The sequence below is a fragment of the Synchiropus splendidus genome, chromosome 3 (assembly GCF_027744825.2).
Source record: "Synchiropus splendidus isolate RoL2022-P1 chromosome 3, RoL_Sspl_1.0, whole genome shotgun sequence".
Taxonomy (NCBI): domain Eukaryota; kingdom Metazoa; phylum Chordata; class Actinopteri; order Syngnathiformes; family Callionymidae; genus Synchiropus; species Synchiropus splendidus.
Genome location: NC_071336.1, coordinates 4,170,850 through 4,192,850, shown reverse-complemented (window position 1 = coordinate 4,192,850; position 22,001 = coordinate 4,170,850). Strand labels below are relative to the sequence as shown.

The window sequence follows — 22,001 nt, the reverse complement described above, 5'->3', positions numbered from 1 at the left end:
GAACAACGTCATTTAATGTTCTTACATTTAGTTTTAACGGTCAACACTCTGGGGGGCAACAGTTGCGCGTCTAGTGGTGGGCCACTGGATTGAGTCATGCGAGTTTGAGTCCCTTGACATAGATAATTGCAACAAACCTATGCCATGCCTGTTGACTTGTGATTGACATGTATATATATATTTTTCCAATTGTGCACTCGTAATATTTTCCAACTGTTTTTCTCGCTCTTTTTTTTTTTTTTTACTGTAATTGCTTCAAGTCCTGTGGGGACATCCATTGACTAGACTGACAGGATTGTGAATTGGAACACGGGTGTTTTAGAGCTAGTGCTAAACAATCCCATATGTCAAATTCAATGAAGTCATCATTTCATACTTCCATGTACGCTTAATTTTTTTCATATGATCCAAGTTTGAAAATTTTTAGAACTGTCTTAAAGCTTTTGTTGATTTGTAATTTTTTTTTTTTATTTATTTATTTATTTTTTTTATGAAAGCAATAGAAACATATATTGTTGCCCTGGCCTACATGTTTAATGGGAGCTGCTCTGGTTTTGGTTGCTGAAGATAGATGTTGATGTCATGGGAAACACAAGAGAACAATCAGTTAGCCTGCTGAAAATTCCATCCAAAGACCACCAAGAATTAACTGCAAAATCCATCAGGATTATTAATGAACAACAAATGCTCCAAAGCTTGGCAGAAAACCATCAATCTAGGAAATTCCAGGAACACCAGTAGCTCATCTGACAGTTGCATCAGGCTCAATGGGACCAACGGAGCAAAACAATTTCACCTCAATCTGTGTATTCAGCAAAAACGTCTCATTTATGTGATAATATTCATGCCTTCTCTGTTGGCACTTAAAATATTTTTACAAACTTGTGTTTCCTCTGCCGCCTGTCCATTTTCTTAGATGTTGACTCAGGGTTCATTTTGAACCCACAATCAGCAAAGTAACACACCATGAAGAATTACTGTTGAAAGCCTCAGTGACACACTGTCAAATAACTCTCTGCTCAGAAAAAAAAAAAAAAAAAAACAAGAATTGAATGTGTTGTAAGAGAGAGTTGGTTGTACTTATGCACTTTTGACTAGAAGGACATTAGATAAGAACACGCTCAACCAGGTCCGGGACAAGGTTCATTTGGCGTGTGTGTTTGTTTAAACAAATCTATCCTAGTGAGGTCAAATTTGGAGGAAAACAACCTCTTGTGGGGACCTTCGGCGTTGATGGGGCCCTTTTGTCAGACACCCCCAGTTCCGTCCTAGTGGTTTCTGCCTCACGTGTGCTTGTGCAACAAGCCAGTAAAACTTACTTCCACCTTTTCCTCAGTGTTTAATAAAACCAATTGTGCATTACTTTAACAGAAAAAAACGGATATTATGCATGAGACATACCTTGTCTGGTGTGTGAGTGTGAAATGATTAAAATGTGTATCACACTCTGAATGCCCTGTACATGTATCCTAAAAGTGACATTTGAACACAGCAGAAGGAGAGAAAGAAATTGTTATATCTGTTTCTTGTTTTATTGTTCATAGTAACAGAAATTTCACACAGAACTTCAATATGCTGCCACAAACGGGAATAAACATGGCCCCTTCTCAGAATGTCATGTATTTCCCAATGTCACGCTCTCATATCCCAGAACCTGACCAATTCATTCAGTGTCCCTCACTACATTGAGTTCATTATTGACCCTTTTTCTTGAACATGCTTCTATTTTTCAAGTGCGTGAGTAGCCTTAATAAACAAGTATATTATGTATCAACAGTAGTGGAGGTGGATTTTGTTCTCTTACTAGTCATAGTTATTTTCACTCGTGTTCATTACCAAGGTATTGAAATGGCAGACTCGCTCCATGGCTGCATTCTCTCGCCATCTTCACGGCGAGGGTGGGCCCACACATAAATGATGTAGGTCTCATTCACAAGGTGCATTGCAGCACCGCTTTCATGTGAAAACTTAGAGAAGCCTTCGGTCATACAGCTCAGACCTGCCTAAGTGGATGTGGAATTTACTCTCACTACCTTTGGTCCCCAACATTTGCTCGTGAGCCCTGGACTGTCAAATTTGTTGTCGGCTTTGTCTTGTACTTCTATGAAGAAAGTTATTTCACAACATTTATTGTAAACATTTTATCGCCCACTGTGAAGCACCCACTTTGCCCTCAATGAAGTCTGACCATCTGCTTGTCCCCTAAGCAGCTACTATGCCGCCAGCTTTCCTGTGACGAACCGCTGCACTTCAGATGTTAAGTCATAAAACAAATGATACTTCACTTAGATTTTTTATTTTATTCAGAACTATTACAACAATAAGAAAATAAAATGAGGCATAATTACATATGGCATGTAAGAAGCAGCGCTTTAAAACCTACAGGCTATAATTTCATGACAAGGGGACGTATGAGCGATGGAGCACTTGACCCCAGGTGAAAGTGTGAGTGATCATTTTCCGAGCTAATTGGAGGGAAATTCGCCCACTGATTCTTCCAACTGCAGTGGCAACCATACTGTGATGCTGCAGTCTAGCTCAGGGTATATTGAGGCAAATTAGCATTTCAATAATGGCAGACACTTGGCATTTTAATTATTTTGCTGCCCTACAAGCCGTGCGTGTAAGCCCATTCCGCCTGGTTACATCCATTTATGTTCTCCTAACTAGTGCATTTACATGGCAAACGTCTTGGCTTCCGTACAAAAGCCACCGAAATGTCATATGCACACAATATACCTTTGTGTTTAATTGTGTTGTGTAGATAAGGAGGCATTTCCGAGGTGGCGGTGGGGGGTTGACATAATTTGCATTTGCTGCGTTATTTGTGTTGCTTATTTCCAATTATGCTCTTTTCATTGTATCACCCAGGAGCAGCACGACGCTGGTCTTTCTGTCCACAGCCATTATGTTCTCTGTGAAGCGACTCTAGCCGAGGCTGGGGAGAACCTGCCTCTTCCACCTCACGGAAGTGGGATTATTCATCCGCCCACAGACTGTTGCTATGTCGGGGGTAGATGTCAAGTGCCAGGGACATGTGGCGTGCTGGGCGTGCGTTCCTGCCTTCCTCATTTATGACTGGCCTATTGGTGCACAGAAGAGTTTACATATTTGAGTAGGAGTTCAGAGATTCAGATTCATCAATGCAGACTGAATCCCTTTTGACAGAGTGTGACGACCATTAATTGTTCTCTTAACACTAAATCCTTCATGCCCAAGTGACACACCAGCTCTGCTTTTCTTTTTTTCCTTCCTTCCTCCCGTCCGTGCATCTCTCCTGCACCTGCTCGCTTAGCTGTATAAGCACAGACGGAGCATGAGAAAAGCTGGAAGTCATGCACATTCCCTCGCTTGCCTACCTTCTGTTTCTCTACACCGCTGTGCCGCTCTTTTCTCTCCCTCACCCATTCTCTTTTCCTCTATGCCTCGTTGCTCACCTTATCCATTATACCCCCCGTCCCCCGCACTTGCTCTCCCTTTTTTCTGTGGTTCATAATATGTAACATGATTTAGCCCTTACCTGTTCATGCGTCGTAAATTAAATCCCACCATTACAAGTTGACTTGCTGCAGCTGCTGTGTCTACCATTTTGCCTCGTCCCTGCATCCTTGACGTACTGTCCTGATACAATTACTGAATCATTATACTCATTATTATTTATTTATTTAATTTCTTGTTTTCATTGTTTTAGTGCTCTGTTGCGGTCACATGTATATATTGCAGGAATGTGAAAGCAGTTGCTCAAAATATTGCATTTAATTTCATCATTTACGGTATGAACAGACTGTTTGCAATACAACACAACCTGCCAAATACTGTGTACGGCCGTCACTGTACATGTTTAAACCACTCAATGCTAATCCGAACAGAGTGATTGTGTTAATACAAAGTTCAGGGCAAAGTTGCTGATGAAAATAAAATGCGTTTGAATTGCCCGCTTTTCCTTCATCGCATACTGATGTACAGCAATTTGGAACACGGTCGTTTTCTGTCAAAGCCACGTGGAGGTGATCTAAACATTCCAACACTCTCCCAATGTCCCCAAAACTCTAGCTGGCTAATCTTGTTTGTCTGTGTGTGTGTGTTTGCTATATACAGCACAACTGGATGCTGGGACAATCAGTCAGCTGGGACTGCAGGTCAGGGTCTAGCACTGTTGGGACCATCCATCTGAAGCTAACAGCTGCTGGCAAACATGGCTGAAGGAATGAGACTGCAGAGAAAGATTACTGTGGCAATGATAGCACAGCAAAAGACTGAAGTGCAGGTTACAAGTCAACTGAAGACAAAAACAGGAATTATGGAGGTAGTAGTATGAGGAATGCCAGCGATGCTATTGGTACAGTAAAGTGTGTTGGAGGTCAGCTAGCTGGGTTTGAATTTTCATGAGGCAGTGGCCTTGCTCTCTGCTACTGAAAAGGTTAGGCTTGTCAAATTTCCAAACCCTCTTCTTGACCTGAGTTTTCCAATGTAAAGGGTCTCTTCTGTTTTTCCCCATGACATAAATTTTGCTTCTTTTTATTAACTTTTGTTTCAACCAAATTTCTGTTTCAAAAGAAAAAGGAACTATTGATAGTCATAATATATTGTTAGATCTTCATGGACACTCATACACTCATCTTCTATTCCGCTTTGTCTTTAACACGTTTTAATTGAGGAACAATTGGTCATGAATTTCATCTTCAAGTCATTAATGAATCTTTCCTTATGACTTTCCTAAGTGATTCACGACATTGGACTTCAGGAATTTACATTGCTTTGTTGTTTACTGCATATCCATAAGTGTGAAAAACATTTTGTTTCAATCTTTCATCCAAGCAATTGTCTTCGATTTATACCCCCTTTTGTATCTATAAAGTTTCCCTCTATCAGCCTTTTGATAAAAACTGCACCATTTTGAGTCTGCACACATAAAAAAGGTCGATCTCTGCTGTGCTTTTCTGGTTTGGCTTTCCACCTCTTTGTAAAATTGCACAAACTGGCTACATCTTATGGCATTGCTGTAGGTGATTTAATCTGATTTAATCTCTTGTCTCTTTTCATTGAAGTTTGATGACCTTCAGCCTTTAAATAGAGCATGGCAGGAATTACTGATGAGATTTTTTTTTCACATGTACAGGTATTACTCATATTTTACAAATTAAAATAAATAGCAATGTCATTTTTTTCAGGATTGTGCAGCTCCAGTGTGGACCCGAGATAAATTCAACAGACTTATCTGCAGTGTTTCCCACTTAATAAATTGAAGTGTAAACCACTGAGCCACTATTATTGAGGATATGAACACCCCTCCCTCGTATCGTTCAAGCTTATGATAAAGATCATGGTGAAGTAAAAGGGACGAAGCCGACAGCTCAACGGCCCCTATTCTTTCTCTATCCCCTTCACCTCACCCTTTTCTAATTAACATTGTGCATGTTGTCAGGCTTTGTTTAATAATGCACGATTGCTATCAGCTGCAAAATCCTTTCAATGAAGCTTAGTTGAATGGGAACACAATAACACCACCAGGGGCTTAAAAAGAAAGAAGAGATTGTTTTTCTTTGGATTGTAATAAATGTTCAGTGACAGGCTTCAGTGGCAGCGAATATGAAGGCAAAACCGTGGAGAGCAAACCGTTGGGTAAGAAGTAAAATTTGCAAATGCGGCATTGTCACTGGAGGTGACAGGGAGCAAGGGATGCATTTTGGACCGCACATTCAAACATGTTCCTCACAACGTTAGAGAATTCATTGCTGTTATGGATAATATACTCAATTTTTCGCTTGGCTATTTAACTTCATTTTATGATTGTGAGGGACATTTTTATTTTTCTCTTTGCAATGCCCAATGAAATCTAAATATATGTCGCAGAGCTTTATTGGATTCATGAGTATGAAAACAGAAGGCTTCCCAAAGATGAGTTCATTTTCATCAGAAAAGACTGAAAATGAACTCAGTATACCTGTACTGTTCATGTGGGCCTGAGGCAACTCTCTACTCCAATGAAACCATTAGAAGGGCTGCAGCTAATGACTACTTACAGCCAAAAAATCATCTCACAATGCACAAGCGGGTTACTACTTGAACACTGTGATTAATCATTTCAAAACAAGAGCGGATCAAGAACAAAGCAACATGTACTTGTATGCTGCATGAGTGATATTTGTGTTTTATTATTTAATTTTAAATTACACCATGAAGTGTGATGTTTCAAGTATGAAACGGCGAAGTTGCAAATAATCTGTTGAAATTATTAAGGAATTGATATTCTGATACATAGATTTTACACACTTATTGACATTAATTCCATGTTTAAATTTTCCACAAAACATAATAGCACAACTGCCCGGTATTTATCATTGCTGGAGTTGGAACAAATAGCAAATTAAATATTAATAATAACAATAATAGCAACACCAGCAATAATAATAATAAACGAAATATGTATTTCAAGCTGCGATCTTAACTACTGACTTGTGTTTGCTCTGTGCGAGTGGTAGAAGCTTCGCATGTTAACGTGCACTTCATTAATATACTCCGAGGGCCGTCTGACTTGAGGAACGGACAGGAACACATTGATGGTACATAGAAGACTGCATTTGTAGTATTGATCAGGCTCGGGGCTGATCTCCTGACCCCTGTGTCCGTCAGATTCAAAATCAGTAGGAACTTCACTGATGTGAAAATGATATCTAGTGCGCTCGCATATATGAATGCGAGTGTGAGCAGGGGATGAGATGGCCACAAATTGATTCCCCTCGCCTCACGTCCCCACCTCTCACGCTTGCTGTTGGCCCCGCGGTGCTTGCAGGAGACAGGTAGCGGTGTCTATCTCCCCCAACACAAATCGACTGTGACAGGTGCGCTATCTCCTCGTCTCTGCTGCCATTTACAGCCCACAGAAATGAAAGGAGAGAGCCAGGAGCGAGGAAAGGGGATGATTGGTTACAGGGAAATGAGGTACTTTGTCATCATTGGGCTCACTGATTGAGCTCCGAGAAAGCTTGTTTCATCCTCTCTTTTTTTGCTGCTGGTAGCTGCATATAAAAACACCAATGAAACCTATTTTTGCTAAGCACACACAGTTGGCCTTATGGTATAATCTGAGTTTGAAATGGGCGCAAACAAGATAATATTTGTTTTGGTGAAAGAAATTAATTTAAATCAAAACATGGACAGGAATTGTGCACAACTTCGACACCCTGAATTTCGAGGTGAAGTGACATCTCACAGACATTGATGACATTTTGGACAAAAAAAAAATCCTCTTCATGGTTGACAAGGGTTAATCCAAGCAGACAGCTTTTTTTATTAGAGTTATTGCTGAGTTATTTATTGTTCTGAATGTTTTCAGTTGTCTTACTATATTCACTGCATTCATTTTTTGTCATGTATCAGTATGTTATTGGTATTAATGCTTAATGTGCACACACATCTGAAGAGCACTTCCTTGTTTTTCTGTAGTCTATAAATTAGCTGTTGTAATTTGGTAGATCTTTTTAACATTGTTGACAGATAGCTTAAATGGTGCTTTTATGAGGCAATAATTTTCACTTAGATCCACACTCTTCAGAATCAATATTTTGATTTTTGGCAGATGAGGTGAGATGCAAGTTGAGCCTGCGGAGTGGGTTCTGAGTGGAAACTGTGAGCTAACCGATCTGCGTCAGGAGCACGCTTGGGTTTACTTGCTCACTAAATTCACAACGGTTCCAGTCACCCATGTGTTTGGGTGCCTCAGGTGTATTGTTGTCAAGGTGAACCAAATGTTAACAATCGCCTCAAAAGTGTACAATTTGGTGGATGTGTCTAGTATTTTAGAATTAATATCTGGCGCGATCGAAGAAGTGAAGCCAGTGTGATCGTAGTGCTATCTCTGAAAACAATACACTGCATGTTCAGCTCTCCTTCTGCCTCACCCTGCGAGCAGCAGCCTGCTTCTTCATGTGAAACAGATATCAGCAGTGATCTGAGGAGGACTTAAAATGTCCTCTCATTATGCACCACATTTAATTGCTGCTCACAACCGGAGCTGTGAAGACAAAATCTTATTAGTTCACCCTTTCATCTGCATGCTTTCTCTTGCGCACACTCCTTTCATGGGCGCACACATTGTCTTGAAGTGACTATTCCATTTAGAGAACTGTCAGAACATATCCTGTGAGCACATTCGTGGCTTGCTCTCCTATGTCAGCTGCAGACAAGGCTGTGTGGGGGCACGTCTGAAATATGTGAGGTTTGATAAAACCTGCGCAGCTAACAGCTTTGTTTCATTCACTTTCTCTATCTCTCTCTCCTCTCCCCATCCCTCACTCTTTTTGCATAGGCTGTGAATATCGTGCAGCTGAGAAATCAGACCAAACTGACTCACAGGCTTCTGTGAGCCAGCGTCACGCAGGCTGCCAAGAGCATGCTGTTGCCAAGCTGTCCCACCATGCGCAGAGCCAGACCCTCACTTCTGCTGTGGCTGCTGCTGGTCCTGGTTCTGCTGCTCCACCTAACTGACGCTCAAAGTAAGTAGACTGCTGGCTTTCTTGTGGGTCTCAATGTTGTTCCTGTTTTGACAGGTTCATGGTGCCTGCAAATATCATCCCCTCCAATCTCTCACTCCAGCCACACTGTCATGGTTCACAATTAAACTAGCCTGGAAGAGCGTTTATGTTTGTGAGCACGTGACAACTACTCCATACTGTTATGTTGACCAGCATCACGTGGCCAACTATTTTAGGAAATGTTGAGGAGGAAGACCTCATCGAAGTCATATGGCAAATGTTCACTGACTTAAAGCTGCAGAGGTATACAGTCAGAAAATAAGCTGAGATGTAATCTTGTAGGCAGTAGACAATATAATAAGAGAGTTAGTTTACTATACAATAAGTAAACTAACTCTCGTCATTGAAGTCACATGACACCATTAAGGGCGCTGGATATCAAAGAACTTTTACAAACATTTATCCTTTCCTAAACGGATTGATGAGACTCATGAGACTGAATTTTGTCTGCTTGAGGCCACCGTATTCTGTGACCGCTTAGCACACAGAACACGGTGGAACAATGAGCCTGTGTGGATCAGGCTAAAATGAAGAAGGAACAGGTTTCTACTACACTGTTAGTTTCCTCACCTGACTAGTGTGTGTATTGTACTCTGAAACCTGCGCTGCAACGATTCCCTCTTACTCTCTCCTCTGCGTAACTCCGTCGCCCCAATTGTCACAGTGCATTTTGACCAACCACGAGCGACTTTAAAAGAAATCAGCTCTTAAACATCAGCCAGGTCGAGTAGTTCACTTCAAATAGCAGCTGTTCTAGTTGCTGGTCGTTCCATTGTGTATGTAGCGGTGTCACTCGGCGGAGGGTCTTAACCACCACTGCACTGGAGAACCTGCGGAAACTGCCGGTTAGGCATACAGACGGTCGAACTGCGCTGTGAGCGCTTCATTTTATTGGTCCAAAGTCATAAGGCTTTATGTCTTGTAGAAGTCCTGTAGTAATTGCAGTAATTTATATTCAATTCAGGATAAAATTTTGTTGCGCACCATGTATATTTAGTGTGCTGAGATCGAATCAGCTGTGCGCAATTGCACACGTGCGCAGCTTAGAGGGAACATTGGAAGTAATGATCATGTACTGTATCTGAAGTAGGAGTGATCACATTTGTTCGCACATACCCGTATGTTTGATATGGTAACTTGAAGTGGTGGAGTTATTCCTTCTCCTCCTTATATATATATTTTTTATCCTTAGCAGAATAAAATGGTTTTAATTGAACTTGAACAGAAATAAGACGAGCAGTAATGATAAATAATCTCAAAATGAAATCATATAGACATTTAAAAAATATGTTTAAAGGGATTTAATGTTAAAATTACGACCTGTTCCAAGTAAATGAAACTAGTTACCAGACTTCAGAGGCTTCCTCATTGATGTGAGACAACCACCGACTACATTGAGCGTGTGTACTCCCCCTTTTCCTTTTCTTAAGATCCATGGATCATTAGCTTCTGTAGTCAGACAGGAATGAATCAGAAGTTTTATCTTCCCTGTCTCAAAATCTCAATAGACGGAGAGAATATATTTGAATGAAGGCACCATTTACACAAGGTCATGTACAACAGTGTCACACAAACTGATGGCCGATATTCTTAATTACGGGTACCTGATAAATTTCCCCATCAATCCGTTCCATTGTCTTGTAATTTTACACCCGTGCAGTTGCAATGTGTCATAGCAGGGACCATGCCAGTGCAGCACTTTTCTCTCTTTCTAGCCCAATTTTTGTGTTCTCTGAAATAAATTATTGGCACAGTTTCAATTTGTGACCATTTGTGTTTATTGTTATTGCCACTTTTAGTAGTTTAAGTCTGCTGTTGTACAGAACAGTTAAACATCTGAAAAGCAGGCACAAATTGGATTGTGAGTCTCTAAATGTCCTTCATCGGGTTGTGTTTGCAGCTGTTGTAGCCCCCTGCCTTCGATGTGAACAACTGTGTTGTGTCATCATTTCATAGCCAAAATAAACGTATCACAAGTTGCACAGTGGCTTGCTGTTGCTACAGAGGTTTAAGGGACTACAAAGGAGCATGTGTTGAGCTACTGAAAGATTGTTCAAGGTGCATCTACTTTATGTTGCATTAATCAAATGTGATCAGCCCTGCCCATTGATCCACTTCAGCTTCTGCAGAGCCAGTGTGGGTGGCTAAAAACAAAAATAAATACATAAAAAAATCAACAAAATATGACCTGTCCTGCATAAACCAGACAGTGTTGAATGAATCAATGGCTCAGAGTGCATTGGTTGAGCAGTAACAGCAGTGACAATTATTCGTACATACCGTTTATCAAATTAATATTGTTCAATTTGTGAGCGATTTGAACATAGAAAATCAGTGCGGTGTCTGGGGTGCTAATGTGACCAAAACTGAACTCAAGGTGAACATTTGCTATGACTGTTAAAACAACTACAGAGTTCATATACATGTGCTTTCCTTCAAATTTTAAATGATGAAGACACTCGAATGAGGTGGCCTTTCTGTGACTGACATCATGGCACAACATCGTCATTAGATTAGGTTAGATCCGACTGCCTTTATTCTTCCGACATTGTGGACATTTGGGTTGTTACGGCAGCATACAAGCATTATATGTAAAACAAACTTTAAACATTAAAGATAAACAAATCAAGCACACAGTCAACTCTGAACAGCACAGTAGAAAAAAGAAAAATCACAAGAAAAACCAAAACATCAAAACAAATATATAAACCATACTTAAAACTAACAAAATTAATCTAAATTAAAAAGAATGCAGTCTGAAAATGAACACAGATGGAAGGAAAAATACCACAAACATACAACAAATGCCCAACAATGTGTAAAGGTACAGTAAAATAAACGGCAAAAAACCCGGAACAGACAAAACACACAGTGAGAACATGACAAAGAGTTTGTTACCCAAGTTGAGTATGCATGCTTGTATATGATATAACACAAATACCATATCACAATTTTGATTTTTTCATCACGATTTTAAGTGCATTTTTATGTGTAACTAGTTTGCAAGTTTCTGCTCACTTCAACCAAACCACTTCTCTTGGTAAAAGGATAGAAAAGCAGAGCTTTTTGCCAAAATGTGTAAATCTAAATATAACGAAAGGTAAACACACTCAACACTCTGATGAAGAGCACTTTTTTTCCACATTGCACTAAAAGCAACATCTATAATGATGTTTTAGAAAAACGTGTCAGAGAGGGGAGGGGTGGCTGACAGGAACCTATATCCTTGACAGGCTAATCACATGCTGTGCTGGACCATGTCAAACTGCAGGACTCAAATTGTTTTAATTGATTCCTCGCACTGCTGCTGGATGGCATGGTAAGTGCCAAGAAGCCAGTATGCCTCCCTTTAACGTGTCGATGGTAATCGACTGGCTTCCACAGCCTGACTGAACATTGAGATGTTACGAGTCAGCTCTAACTTTTCTCCGCTCACAACCGTAGGAATACTTTTGGATTGACATCAGGCGCTTCACATTCATTGGATTTTGTTGACAAACCTGAAGCCACTTTCTTTGTGGACAAACTGAACACTGCAACCTGCCAGGTGTCCCACAAGCAAATGCACATTTCATCATAATACATGACTCAGAGAGTGAACTGCCAATTATTTAAATTATAATGCTCATAAATTAATTTGGAGCAGATTTATAAAGCAAAACTAAAAAGCATAAAACATTTTCAAGAGCTACTTATATACCCCACCATATCACTTAAATGGCGCTTTAATTGTAGTGCAGAGTCCTAATGAACATTTATTCTCAAAGTATTTATAATAATGCAGTATTGTACGAATAATGAATTCTTAAACAAAAGCGAGTTGATGTCCTTAACACACATGCATGAATACACTCAAAGCCAGGACCCCAAAGCAAGTCTAACAGCGATTACAGCCACTATTCCCATGATAGTATCAGACAGCAGTGTGTGTGTTTTGTTGTTTTGTTCATGCCCGGGCTCCTATGAATTATTGTACAATACGAGGGTATTTGCATATAGGCTTCCGGGGCCATCCTGCAATTTGCATTTTTACAACAGCTCAAATTAAATCTTATGCTTAATTTCCTTGCATGCTAATTTGATATAAATTAAGTCTATTCCGACATGCACACTCAAACACTCGCATGCACGCAAACATGAATGATGGATATTTACTTTTGAAGCAATTGCTTCTGAATCAAATCAAGCATGTAGCATTTACAGTATTTTTTTTTCGTACAGTCATTTTTAAATCCGTATATATGGTGAAATACGCACACATTTTTCTAACATTCATATGATGGATGACAAATCAAACAATGTAGAAAAAATATCTTTTATCTAAATTGAATTCTGTGAAATACATAGCCAAATGAAGTGTGTTTAAGAATGTATTATTTACTTGAAATTTAAAATTGAAATATCCAACGAAATAAAAGTGCCTGTCATATAATTATCCACCTTCATCAATAATCGTGTATTTTTTTTTACAATATATTCAGTAGTACTTTATTTCAATCCCACAATGAACACATTAAACATAATTGCTCTTTGCAGAAATATCTTGAATAAATAGTTCTTGGCTGATGCTTGGAAACATGAATCTTCATCTTCAACAACCAACTTAATTGGGTTGAGGTCTTAAGATAAACAAAGCAATTCTTTGACCTTAACATGCTACTTTTTGAGTCACTCCTAATGGTATGTTTTGGGTCATGCCAGTGGTTCTGGTCGTACAGCCCAGGATGCAGTGAGCTGGTGATCTAACTTTAAATCACTAGAATTTCCCGGTCTTCCACCTCATTCATCATGCTGCCAGACACTGCTCAAGTGGAAATCTAATTGTTGGCTCCATTCACTCATTTCACAATGTGTGTTAGAGCACTGCATCTTTTAACAACCTGCATAGCAAGAGTCACAATTCAGATTGAAACACATCCTGGACATGGTAACACTTAATTTCATATCAGTTTTGGGGATAGAAAAAAGGTTGCCATTCAGGTATTTGAAATAAAGCCACGCTATTATGCTGACAAGTTCCTTGCAATTTTATTGATGTTTTATTGATGTAATTTTGTAAACTCACAATTCAAATTACTGTCACTTCTGCCGACGCAGCATTCGGTCAACAGCAATGGTTAATGGCATAGCAAGAGTCAAGGTGTGTCCCATTTCTTAGTGGAATATTTTACTCCTACCCCTTGATGCTTGTTTTTAAAGGCTGAGGGGAAGATGAAGGGGTAGGAGTATGTGGGAGAATCGGGACACAGCCTAAGAGTGCTCCAATTTTTATAGACCAATCCACGTATGAATAACAATTGTATGAATTACTGCTCTTCGAGTGGTAGTTTCCCGAAGGATATCACTTCAGCTTACTGAGACTGTACTATGTGGTCATAATGGGCCAGTGAAGCTTTGCTTCCATGTAAATTAGTCGCCTACATGTGATATTAGCATCACTGAATAATCACGGCACATACGACAACATGCTGCTAAAATAGACTAGCTGCTTAAATAATAAGATTATATATATTTTACACTGCAGTCTGTCTGAAGACACAGTTGATGCTGGTCCTTTTTGATTTTCTGGCCAAATCATTGGTGATGGTGATGAACTAATCTGTGTTGTGCACGCTTGCACTTGAAGCAGATTTATCTCTTGGCTCCAGATTTACTCACCAACGTAGCTGTTCTAAAGCGCAGAGTTAATAGTCACTGACACCGTAATCACCACTGTGGAAAATTGATAATCTGGCCGTGAAGGTGCAGTCAGTACTTGGCCTGTTTAAATCTGTTGTTCATATACAAATATGCCCATGTATGCAGTAATTTCCGCAGTAAAGTAAATTTGCACACAGGAAAAACTCCATCAAGTATCCTGAATTTGATCCTTGTTCTTTCAAAATAGGTAATAATATAGATGAATTCTGCTGTAAACATGGGAAATTGAAATGGCTTTAGCAGCTTTCTGATACAAAATAAAGTTCCTGAAACTCTCCGGGGCTGAACTTTCTGCTCCCCAGCACAAAATGAAGATGTGTTAATAGCATCTTTCTTGAAGTTATATTTAGAGCAGATTAACGTTGCTGTTAATCATGAGTTAGCTTTACAATTAGTTGACATTAAAAAATTTTTATCTATCTACTCAATGATTATGTTCATTAGTGGTTACAGCGGGACTTTTCACACTCCAGATTGTGACTCAGGTAGCCTGAGATTTGCATCCATCATGTTTGTTGCCCAAGGCAAGAAGCTCACCCCAAAGAGGTGCAGTTCTTCTGTCCAAAACCCGGTTAGCTTGTGTTCACGATGGGCTTTTGAACCGAATGCACTTGACAGAGTGCGTAGTTTGTTAGATCGAGTCATGCAGATGAAAGATTTCAGGTGCAACTGTCTGACTTGGATTGTATTAAGGATCATCACATGATTCAGAGTTAGTTAGTTCTGTGTTTCACAGTATTATGAACTCCACTGTGAGAGTCCAGAATGTGTGATTGACTAAACTTGTGAGTCAGTTGTTAGTCAAAATTGTAGATTGAGTTGACGTCACATGCACGCACACATGCACACACACGGAACTGAGAGTTCTCTGTTTTTTTGTACATTTGTTGCGTGTGTCATGCCCTGGTGACTGTGGTTATATGCAGAGAGGGGCTCGACCGAGGCAGTTGCTCGATTAAGCCACCGAGTCCGATTGGTTTATCATGCAGAGGGGTGGCGCTGTGAGCTCTTCAGTCCTTCCAGTTCCTATAATAGAGGAAGAGTGATTTACAGACTATTATATTGAACTCTGTTGCGATCATGCTCACTGATTGACTTGTTACCAACTTCAAAGGTCCAGAATCAATGTGTCAGATGATTCAAAGCCATCAGCATGATTGAACTATCATCATTGTCAGACACGCTTCATTTGGCAGGTTTTTGGAATAAGCTCGCAAATTAAATATTCTGGAGATTGTGTTGTCTATGTATTAGAAGAATGATAGATGTTGAGTAAGAAAAGCACAGAGTCACCGGCCCCGACTGACTTTGAGACCATGCTAACAGTTGCTAACATTGTGGTAATGTCGTCTCCTGAAACCAACAAATCACCTCTTCTAATCTTCTTGTGGGAACTAACGATCAAAATGACCTCAATGAAGGAAGTTGAAGACAAATCTACACGACATTGTCGTGTCATCATATGTATCATAATAAATATCAGGTTTGTTATGTGTACTGCATCAGGTCACACACGACTTCTGCATAGAAGGTTATTTGACATCAGACCGTGATTAGTTTGTTTGATTCCGCTGTGAGTCTGAAAACATGCACAAAAACCTACTGTTTTCTTTCTGATTTCTTTATTTTTTTGCTCATTATGAAGTGACAACACCTAATCAAACCATTGCAATCTAATTGAATCAATATTGATTTGAATCACAAACAAAATAATCCAGGAAAGAGTAACAGTATCCAAGAATTGTCACTGTGAACTGAAATGTGTGAATTGTTATTGTAGAGTGCAGTGCAATGCACAAATCTTAATGTGGCACATTCGTCTGCCTCTGGGGCGTATTGGGGTTTTAGAGTCGGCGTAATGGTCTAAAGCATTTGTCTGTGTGCGTCGCCCTGAGGGAACATCTTTTCCACGACTTGTAATCTCACACCTTCTTGCTAAAAGGACTTTCAGTTACTTGACTCTGATCGGGAATCTCTACTACCTAAGTCCATTAGTTGTGTTTGATTTTCACCCATTTGACACAATGCTTATGAAGTTCTTGGTCCTCTTTATCAAGATACTACAAAAACAAACAAAGTCGTCTGGTGTTATTGTGTCAAAGGAAGGTTGCCATAACCAACGTGGAACAGAAATGTCCTCTACCGATTGTATTCTGGCTTCCTGCAGCTAGCAAACCAATTGGTGGCCAATCAAGAGTGAGCCTTAAATATAGAATGCCAATATTTAACGGCCATATATTTTGGTGTACAGTGTTTGTAAAGTAAGGGACATAAAAAATGATTTAATTAAAGTATTCCACAGGAAAATTTACAGTATGCCAAGCGCATCTGCCATGCTCACAAGCAAAAGCAGCTGCAGTTCTCTCTGTCATCTTTACTCTCTTGTCATCCCTTCTTTTCTCTTGTGTGCTTTCACACTGATTCACAAAACTGCCAACACACATTTTTTTTCCCACTAAGTATCCTTGGCTTCCCTGTGCCTGTTGTAAGTGAGGAATGCTATTCTGTTTTTAAGAGCAGAGATTTACGGACATGGTGTTTTATTGCTTTTTATAGTTCTGGCAAAATGGGGGGAACACCTCCATCCATTGGTAAACATGTTGTTACGCTTTGCTGTTGAATTCAAGACAGGACAATTTTTTTGAAGGACCTGACTCAACCAATGGCAGTCCCACTGAAATTGAATGTACAAATGCCTAGTTGCAGGTCATGCTTCTATGACGTACATATACTACCGATGCATGATATTGGAGAAAACAAAAACAAAAACAAACAAAAAAATGGCATTGTAAATTATCATTCTTTGTGATAAACATTGTGATATTAACAAAAAATCAAAAACCATACCAAACCACCCTTAGCATAAAAATACGGTAAGAAAAATATGATAAACGAAAACAATTTCATTGTAAAGTTGAAAAGTGGATGGAAAGTATTATAGTGTTCAGTACAGTCATCACAATGGCAATGATTTAATAATCAGCCTGCACCTATACATTGTGTTTCAACCTCTGTCAAATTAGCACAAAGTGTCAGTCCATGAATTGCTATCTTTTAGAATCATAAAAAGTAAAAAGCCATGACTCAAGTGTTTTCTTGCTTCCCCCATAGAGCTGTGGAGCTGCATTCATTTATTGTCTGAATCTGTCAGCTGGTGCTTTAGCTGACTGTCATATGAGAAATCAATATGTATTGAAGCATTACAGTACTACTTTCTGTTTCTATGTAGGCTTTTAACAACATAGTAAAATCGCCATTCATTCATTCTGCTCATCTTGTGATGGCAGTAGCCATTGTCACTTTTATGTTCTCTCTCCAATGTGGTACTAAGCTAAGATACCAACTGAGATACTAGGACATACCTTGTTTGATACTTCCTGCAAATTGACAGCTGAAGCCAGCCTGACGCATGACTTGTTTACTAGTTTGATATCTGTGGCAAACTTTTGATTTCAGACCAAAAACAAAAAAGAACTGATGCTCCACATAGCTGATGCTGATCGCTGTTAGCTACGCTATGCTTACTGAGACTGCGCTCAATATCCTTCCTTTGAATGTTTGGATTAACACCACCAATATTAGCGGAGGTCATCCTGGATTGCAGTTCTCTGGTGAAACTGGTTGGATGTTGGTTATTTGATGGAGATTCTGATGGGACACATGCTTGCAATCATGGACGCAATTTAACCCAGTTTTACTGTTTATGTACACTTGGATTTAATCCCAAGAATATACTGTCATATGTGCCTTGTGCACATAAACTGCTTTATGTATTAAGGAATACATGGTACTCTTTATAAATAATGGTAATAAACTGATTTAAGATCATGCGTTTTGACTGAAACCAAGGTTGAAGGTTCAATTAATTAATTCATGATATCCTTCTTTCAACTGGGATGTGGAACTCAGTGATATAGTTGGGTATTACATTTGTTATATGAGCTAATACAGTTTGATGACATTGATATTGACACTAAAATGTAGAATCCCTGAAAAATACGTTTTCAGTCATGTAGTCATATGTTATCGACATTGAGATATTGGGCATGAAATATTGAGATGAAAATGTATCCATGTCTTTCAGTCCGAGTTGAAACAGTTGGAACCTTATTTTAAACTTTCAGAAGGGCGGTGTGTTTGTCTTTGAAGATAAATGCCTTACAGTTGTGACTTGGAAAATGTGGTGATATAAATAAGATGAAATTGATGTGCCTTACACGGACTGCACTTCCTTGTCCCCACTAAGTCACAGAGCTCAATGTGTGGTTGGTGGGGGAAGCTTCCAACATTAATCCTGCTGATGCGATTAAGTTCGATGACACATTTTTTTTAAAGAATCTTAACTCTTCTAGAGAAGCCTAGACTTCAGATTAATTATGTCCCACTCTGCATTGACTGTTCCATTTGATCATCTTGTCATCCCCGATGTGCAAGTTTAATCTACAAAGCATCTCTAAATGTGACTCCTACAGAGCCAGGCTGCAGGATTTAATTGAGTTTTTACTGGTGAACATAAAAGTAAGGCAGTTTGTCTTGAGGAAATACGATCATGGGAAATAAACATGACAAGACAAGCACTTATGGTAAGGTTTTGTGTTGCTGCAGCTCCATACTCAACAAGAAAAAAAAAAAAAACAGACAAAATAAACATCCATTTTCTACCACCTACATGTCTGAGGTTGTGTGTAGTCCTATGTCAAGGGCATGCCCCGAGGCCTCTTCCAATTTGGACATGCCAGCATTGCCTCACCAGGACTATTTCTAGGAGTCATTCTATAAAGATGACTGACCTACCTTAATCCTTCTGTTATTCTTATGACCCATCTGTCTCTAATTTGAAAAAGAAGAACCCAACAACTGGCTCTCTCAAGCAAGGCAGGCAAGGCGGTATTCCATTTTCTGACTGAAAACCAGGTTGCAGGATTTAGAAGAGCTGATTTTGATTCCAGCTGCTTTAGGCTGTGTCCCAATTCTCCCACTTACCCCTTCCCCTTCGTCTTAGCCCTTCCCCTCAGAAACGAGTGTCAAGGGTGAAAGGGGACACCCCTTGACACTTGCTAAGTCATCAATGTTGCTGCTGACTGAATGCCGCGTTGGCAGAAGGGACAGTCAATAATATTCCACTGATGTTTCTAATAAATGTCACACAGTAATTTGAATTGTTTATATTTGTTGCTGAGTATTTACATTAAACACAACTATAAAAATCTGTATTAGTACAGTGGTGCCTCGGTTCTCGACCACAGTCCCTTCCTGACGGCCGTTCGAGAAGCGGATTGTTCGAAATCTGAATCGATTTTTCCCATTACAATGAATGGAAAAAGAAATAATGCGTTCCAAGCCTTAAAATAGGCTTTTGTAGGAGTGGATGTAGAGTGTCTGCTGCAGGTGCGCTGTTTGTCTATGTGTGTAGGTGCTGCATGTGGGAGGGGTTGCCGAGTGAGTGAGGTCTCTCCAGAAGTGAAGAGGTGCCCGGTGCGTGTCCAGCTCTGAATGTGCGCTTCTGTGCAGTTTGGCTCTGACAAAGTAATAAACCAAGTAACGCTCTGTCCGAGACTCGCCTCATCCCTGTCTGAGCTCCAGCCGACAACAGGACATCAAACCCTGGAGTGCGCGCTCCAGCCTCTGAGGTGTGGAGAGCGAGCACCTCCCCTGCGACACTCTACCACGGTCCAGTGCGGAGACAGAAAAGGTTTTACACCTCAATATGAAGAAAAAACAGTCAGTAAATGTAGCTAACGGGACACGTCTGCATACAGAGGCTGCGTTATACACAATAACAAAGCGTGTCGTGGGTCAAGCTGATCGGTCTGAATCTGTACCCAATCATCGTAGTCTGGTACATTTAATTAGCATGTGTCTTTTGGAGGTTTCTTTTCAAACCTGTGCAGATTCAAACTCAAAGGGCACTGTAAATAGTGAGGTGATGTGGGCATCATGCCACATGACTGCTTCAACTTCCTCAGTGCCATCTGTGTGTTCTCCACTGGCACACGCACAAAGCCTGCATGCATCTTTTCCGCTTTCGCCACATTCACTTTGTTCAATGGGGTTATTTATTAATTCCTCAACCTCCTGATATTTCATTATAGCAAGTGTTGCAGATCAGACGACGCACTGAGGGCAGCAACATACAAAAAGTTAGAAACAAAAGATGATAAATGCTTTGCACAAGGTAAGATAACGCAATCTGGCCACCACAGCGTAGAGATGCTCTAATGGCTTCCTGGCGAGAGTGGGGAAAGGCACTGTCGAGGTGGCTTTGTGATAAATAGCAGCACAATGGCATAAAGGACTGAAGGCTAAACGAAGAAAAAGCAAGGAGTCATGTGGGGGGATGACCACAAAATAGAATCTAATTAATCGGGCTTGCTTGCTCTGTCCAATAAATTCCCTGCAAGGGAAAAATGCTGTATATACTGTAACAGTGGCAGGCTGTGCATTTCACACTTAGGCCTTCAGTGATGTCCTACCATCTGCAACTTCAAACAATACATCATAATTTAATAATCCAATAATGCGTTGTAATCATACCATTATTTTTTGATGCCACAGCTGGAGAAACAGTATCCACGTACACACGGGTGGGCATTCACCTATCACCTCACCTATGCACAAAATAGTGTATGTACAAGACTGTACAAGGGTTTCTACCAGGATTTTTTGAAACTGTGGCGAAGAACAATGGAACGGAATGCAGCCAATCACAAAGTCAGAGAGAAACAGAGGGGGAGATTTTGTCTTATTTAGTGCGAGCAAAATGCTAGTTTTTAATCTTGAGAAGTAAACTTACCACCAATCTAAACGGTCCATCTTTTCAGAGGTCCCACCGGACGTGCGACTTCTTTCGGGATTTTACAGTGAATAACATGGCAAAAGCTGTTGTGTTCAGGTGTGTTATTTGTTATCCATTTGTTTCAATGTTTCCACTTCATTTTAATGCATTTGATCACTTAAGATTTCATCTTTAAAAAGAGATCATTTTTCTAATGCCGTTGCAGTTCTCATTTAAGCCATGGCACACTGCCACGCTAGTTTAGGAGCAGTTCAATTGTTCCCCTCACAGCACAGTTCCAGCTCAAGAGTGACTCGTGAAAGCTGGTCTCATACCAACTTTGGTTGTGTTTTGAGACAACTCCAGTGTGATTAGGGCTCCACACATCATCCCTGCACTCAGTAGAGTCCCATGTCGCAGGAATAGGTTGTTTGAGGAGCCTGTTGGCGGTTAGCTTGGGTTCGTGAGACGATTTCTTTATATTATTTACTTACATACTATTTCCATTTTAAAACTTTATAAATGGTGGGGTGCCATTGTATCAGTAGTTTTAAATTTTAATACAAATGCTCAATGTGCTGTCATTTTAATTTTATTTCAATAGATCCAGTCATTCAAGTCTGGTGACTCTGGTGGAGTTTTGACACAGTTGATCCCTTCGGATGCCACGCATGCTTTAGCAGCAGCGTGTTTTGGATCACTGTGTAGGACAAAACGATGGTCTGATCCAAAATGTCTTGTTTTGTACGGTGCAGCATGCTCTTTAAAAATATACAGCAGGAGTGGCCAACCAGTCAGGGGCTAAGAGCCACATCGTTTTACGGTGTTGCTGAAAAGAGCCACATCCTACAAATATGTAAGACTGTTAGGCTCACCTGAACAGCTGGTCACGTGACTTAGCGGCAGTATAGCAGTTAAAGCACATCCCTGTGTGTTCCTGGTTCGCGTCTGGGGTATGTCTCTTGGTTTGTTTAAATGGTGATTCACGGAAG

The 22,001-nt window shown here is 40.1% G+C and overlaps 1 protein-coding gene across 44 annotated transcripts in view; it reads left to right on the top strand.

Annotated features, from left to right (window-relative positions):
• The window catches only part of LOC128755624 (receptor-type tyrosine-protein phosphatase delta-like), a 330,651-nt gene that overhangs the window by 221,905 nt on the left and 86,745 nt on the right, over positions 1-22,001 (top strand). For all 44 annotated transcript variants that reach the window (XM_053859413.1, XM_053859410.1, XM_053859408.1 and 41 more), the window contains one exon: positions 8,309-8,495. In XM_053859413.1, coding sequence (XP_053715388.1) covers positions 8,393-8,495 — 103 coding nt within the window. In that variant the 5' untranslated portion in view covers positions 8,309-8,392. The remainder of the gene's footprint in view (positions 1-8,308; positions 8,496-22,001) is intronic.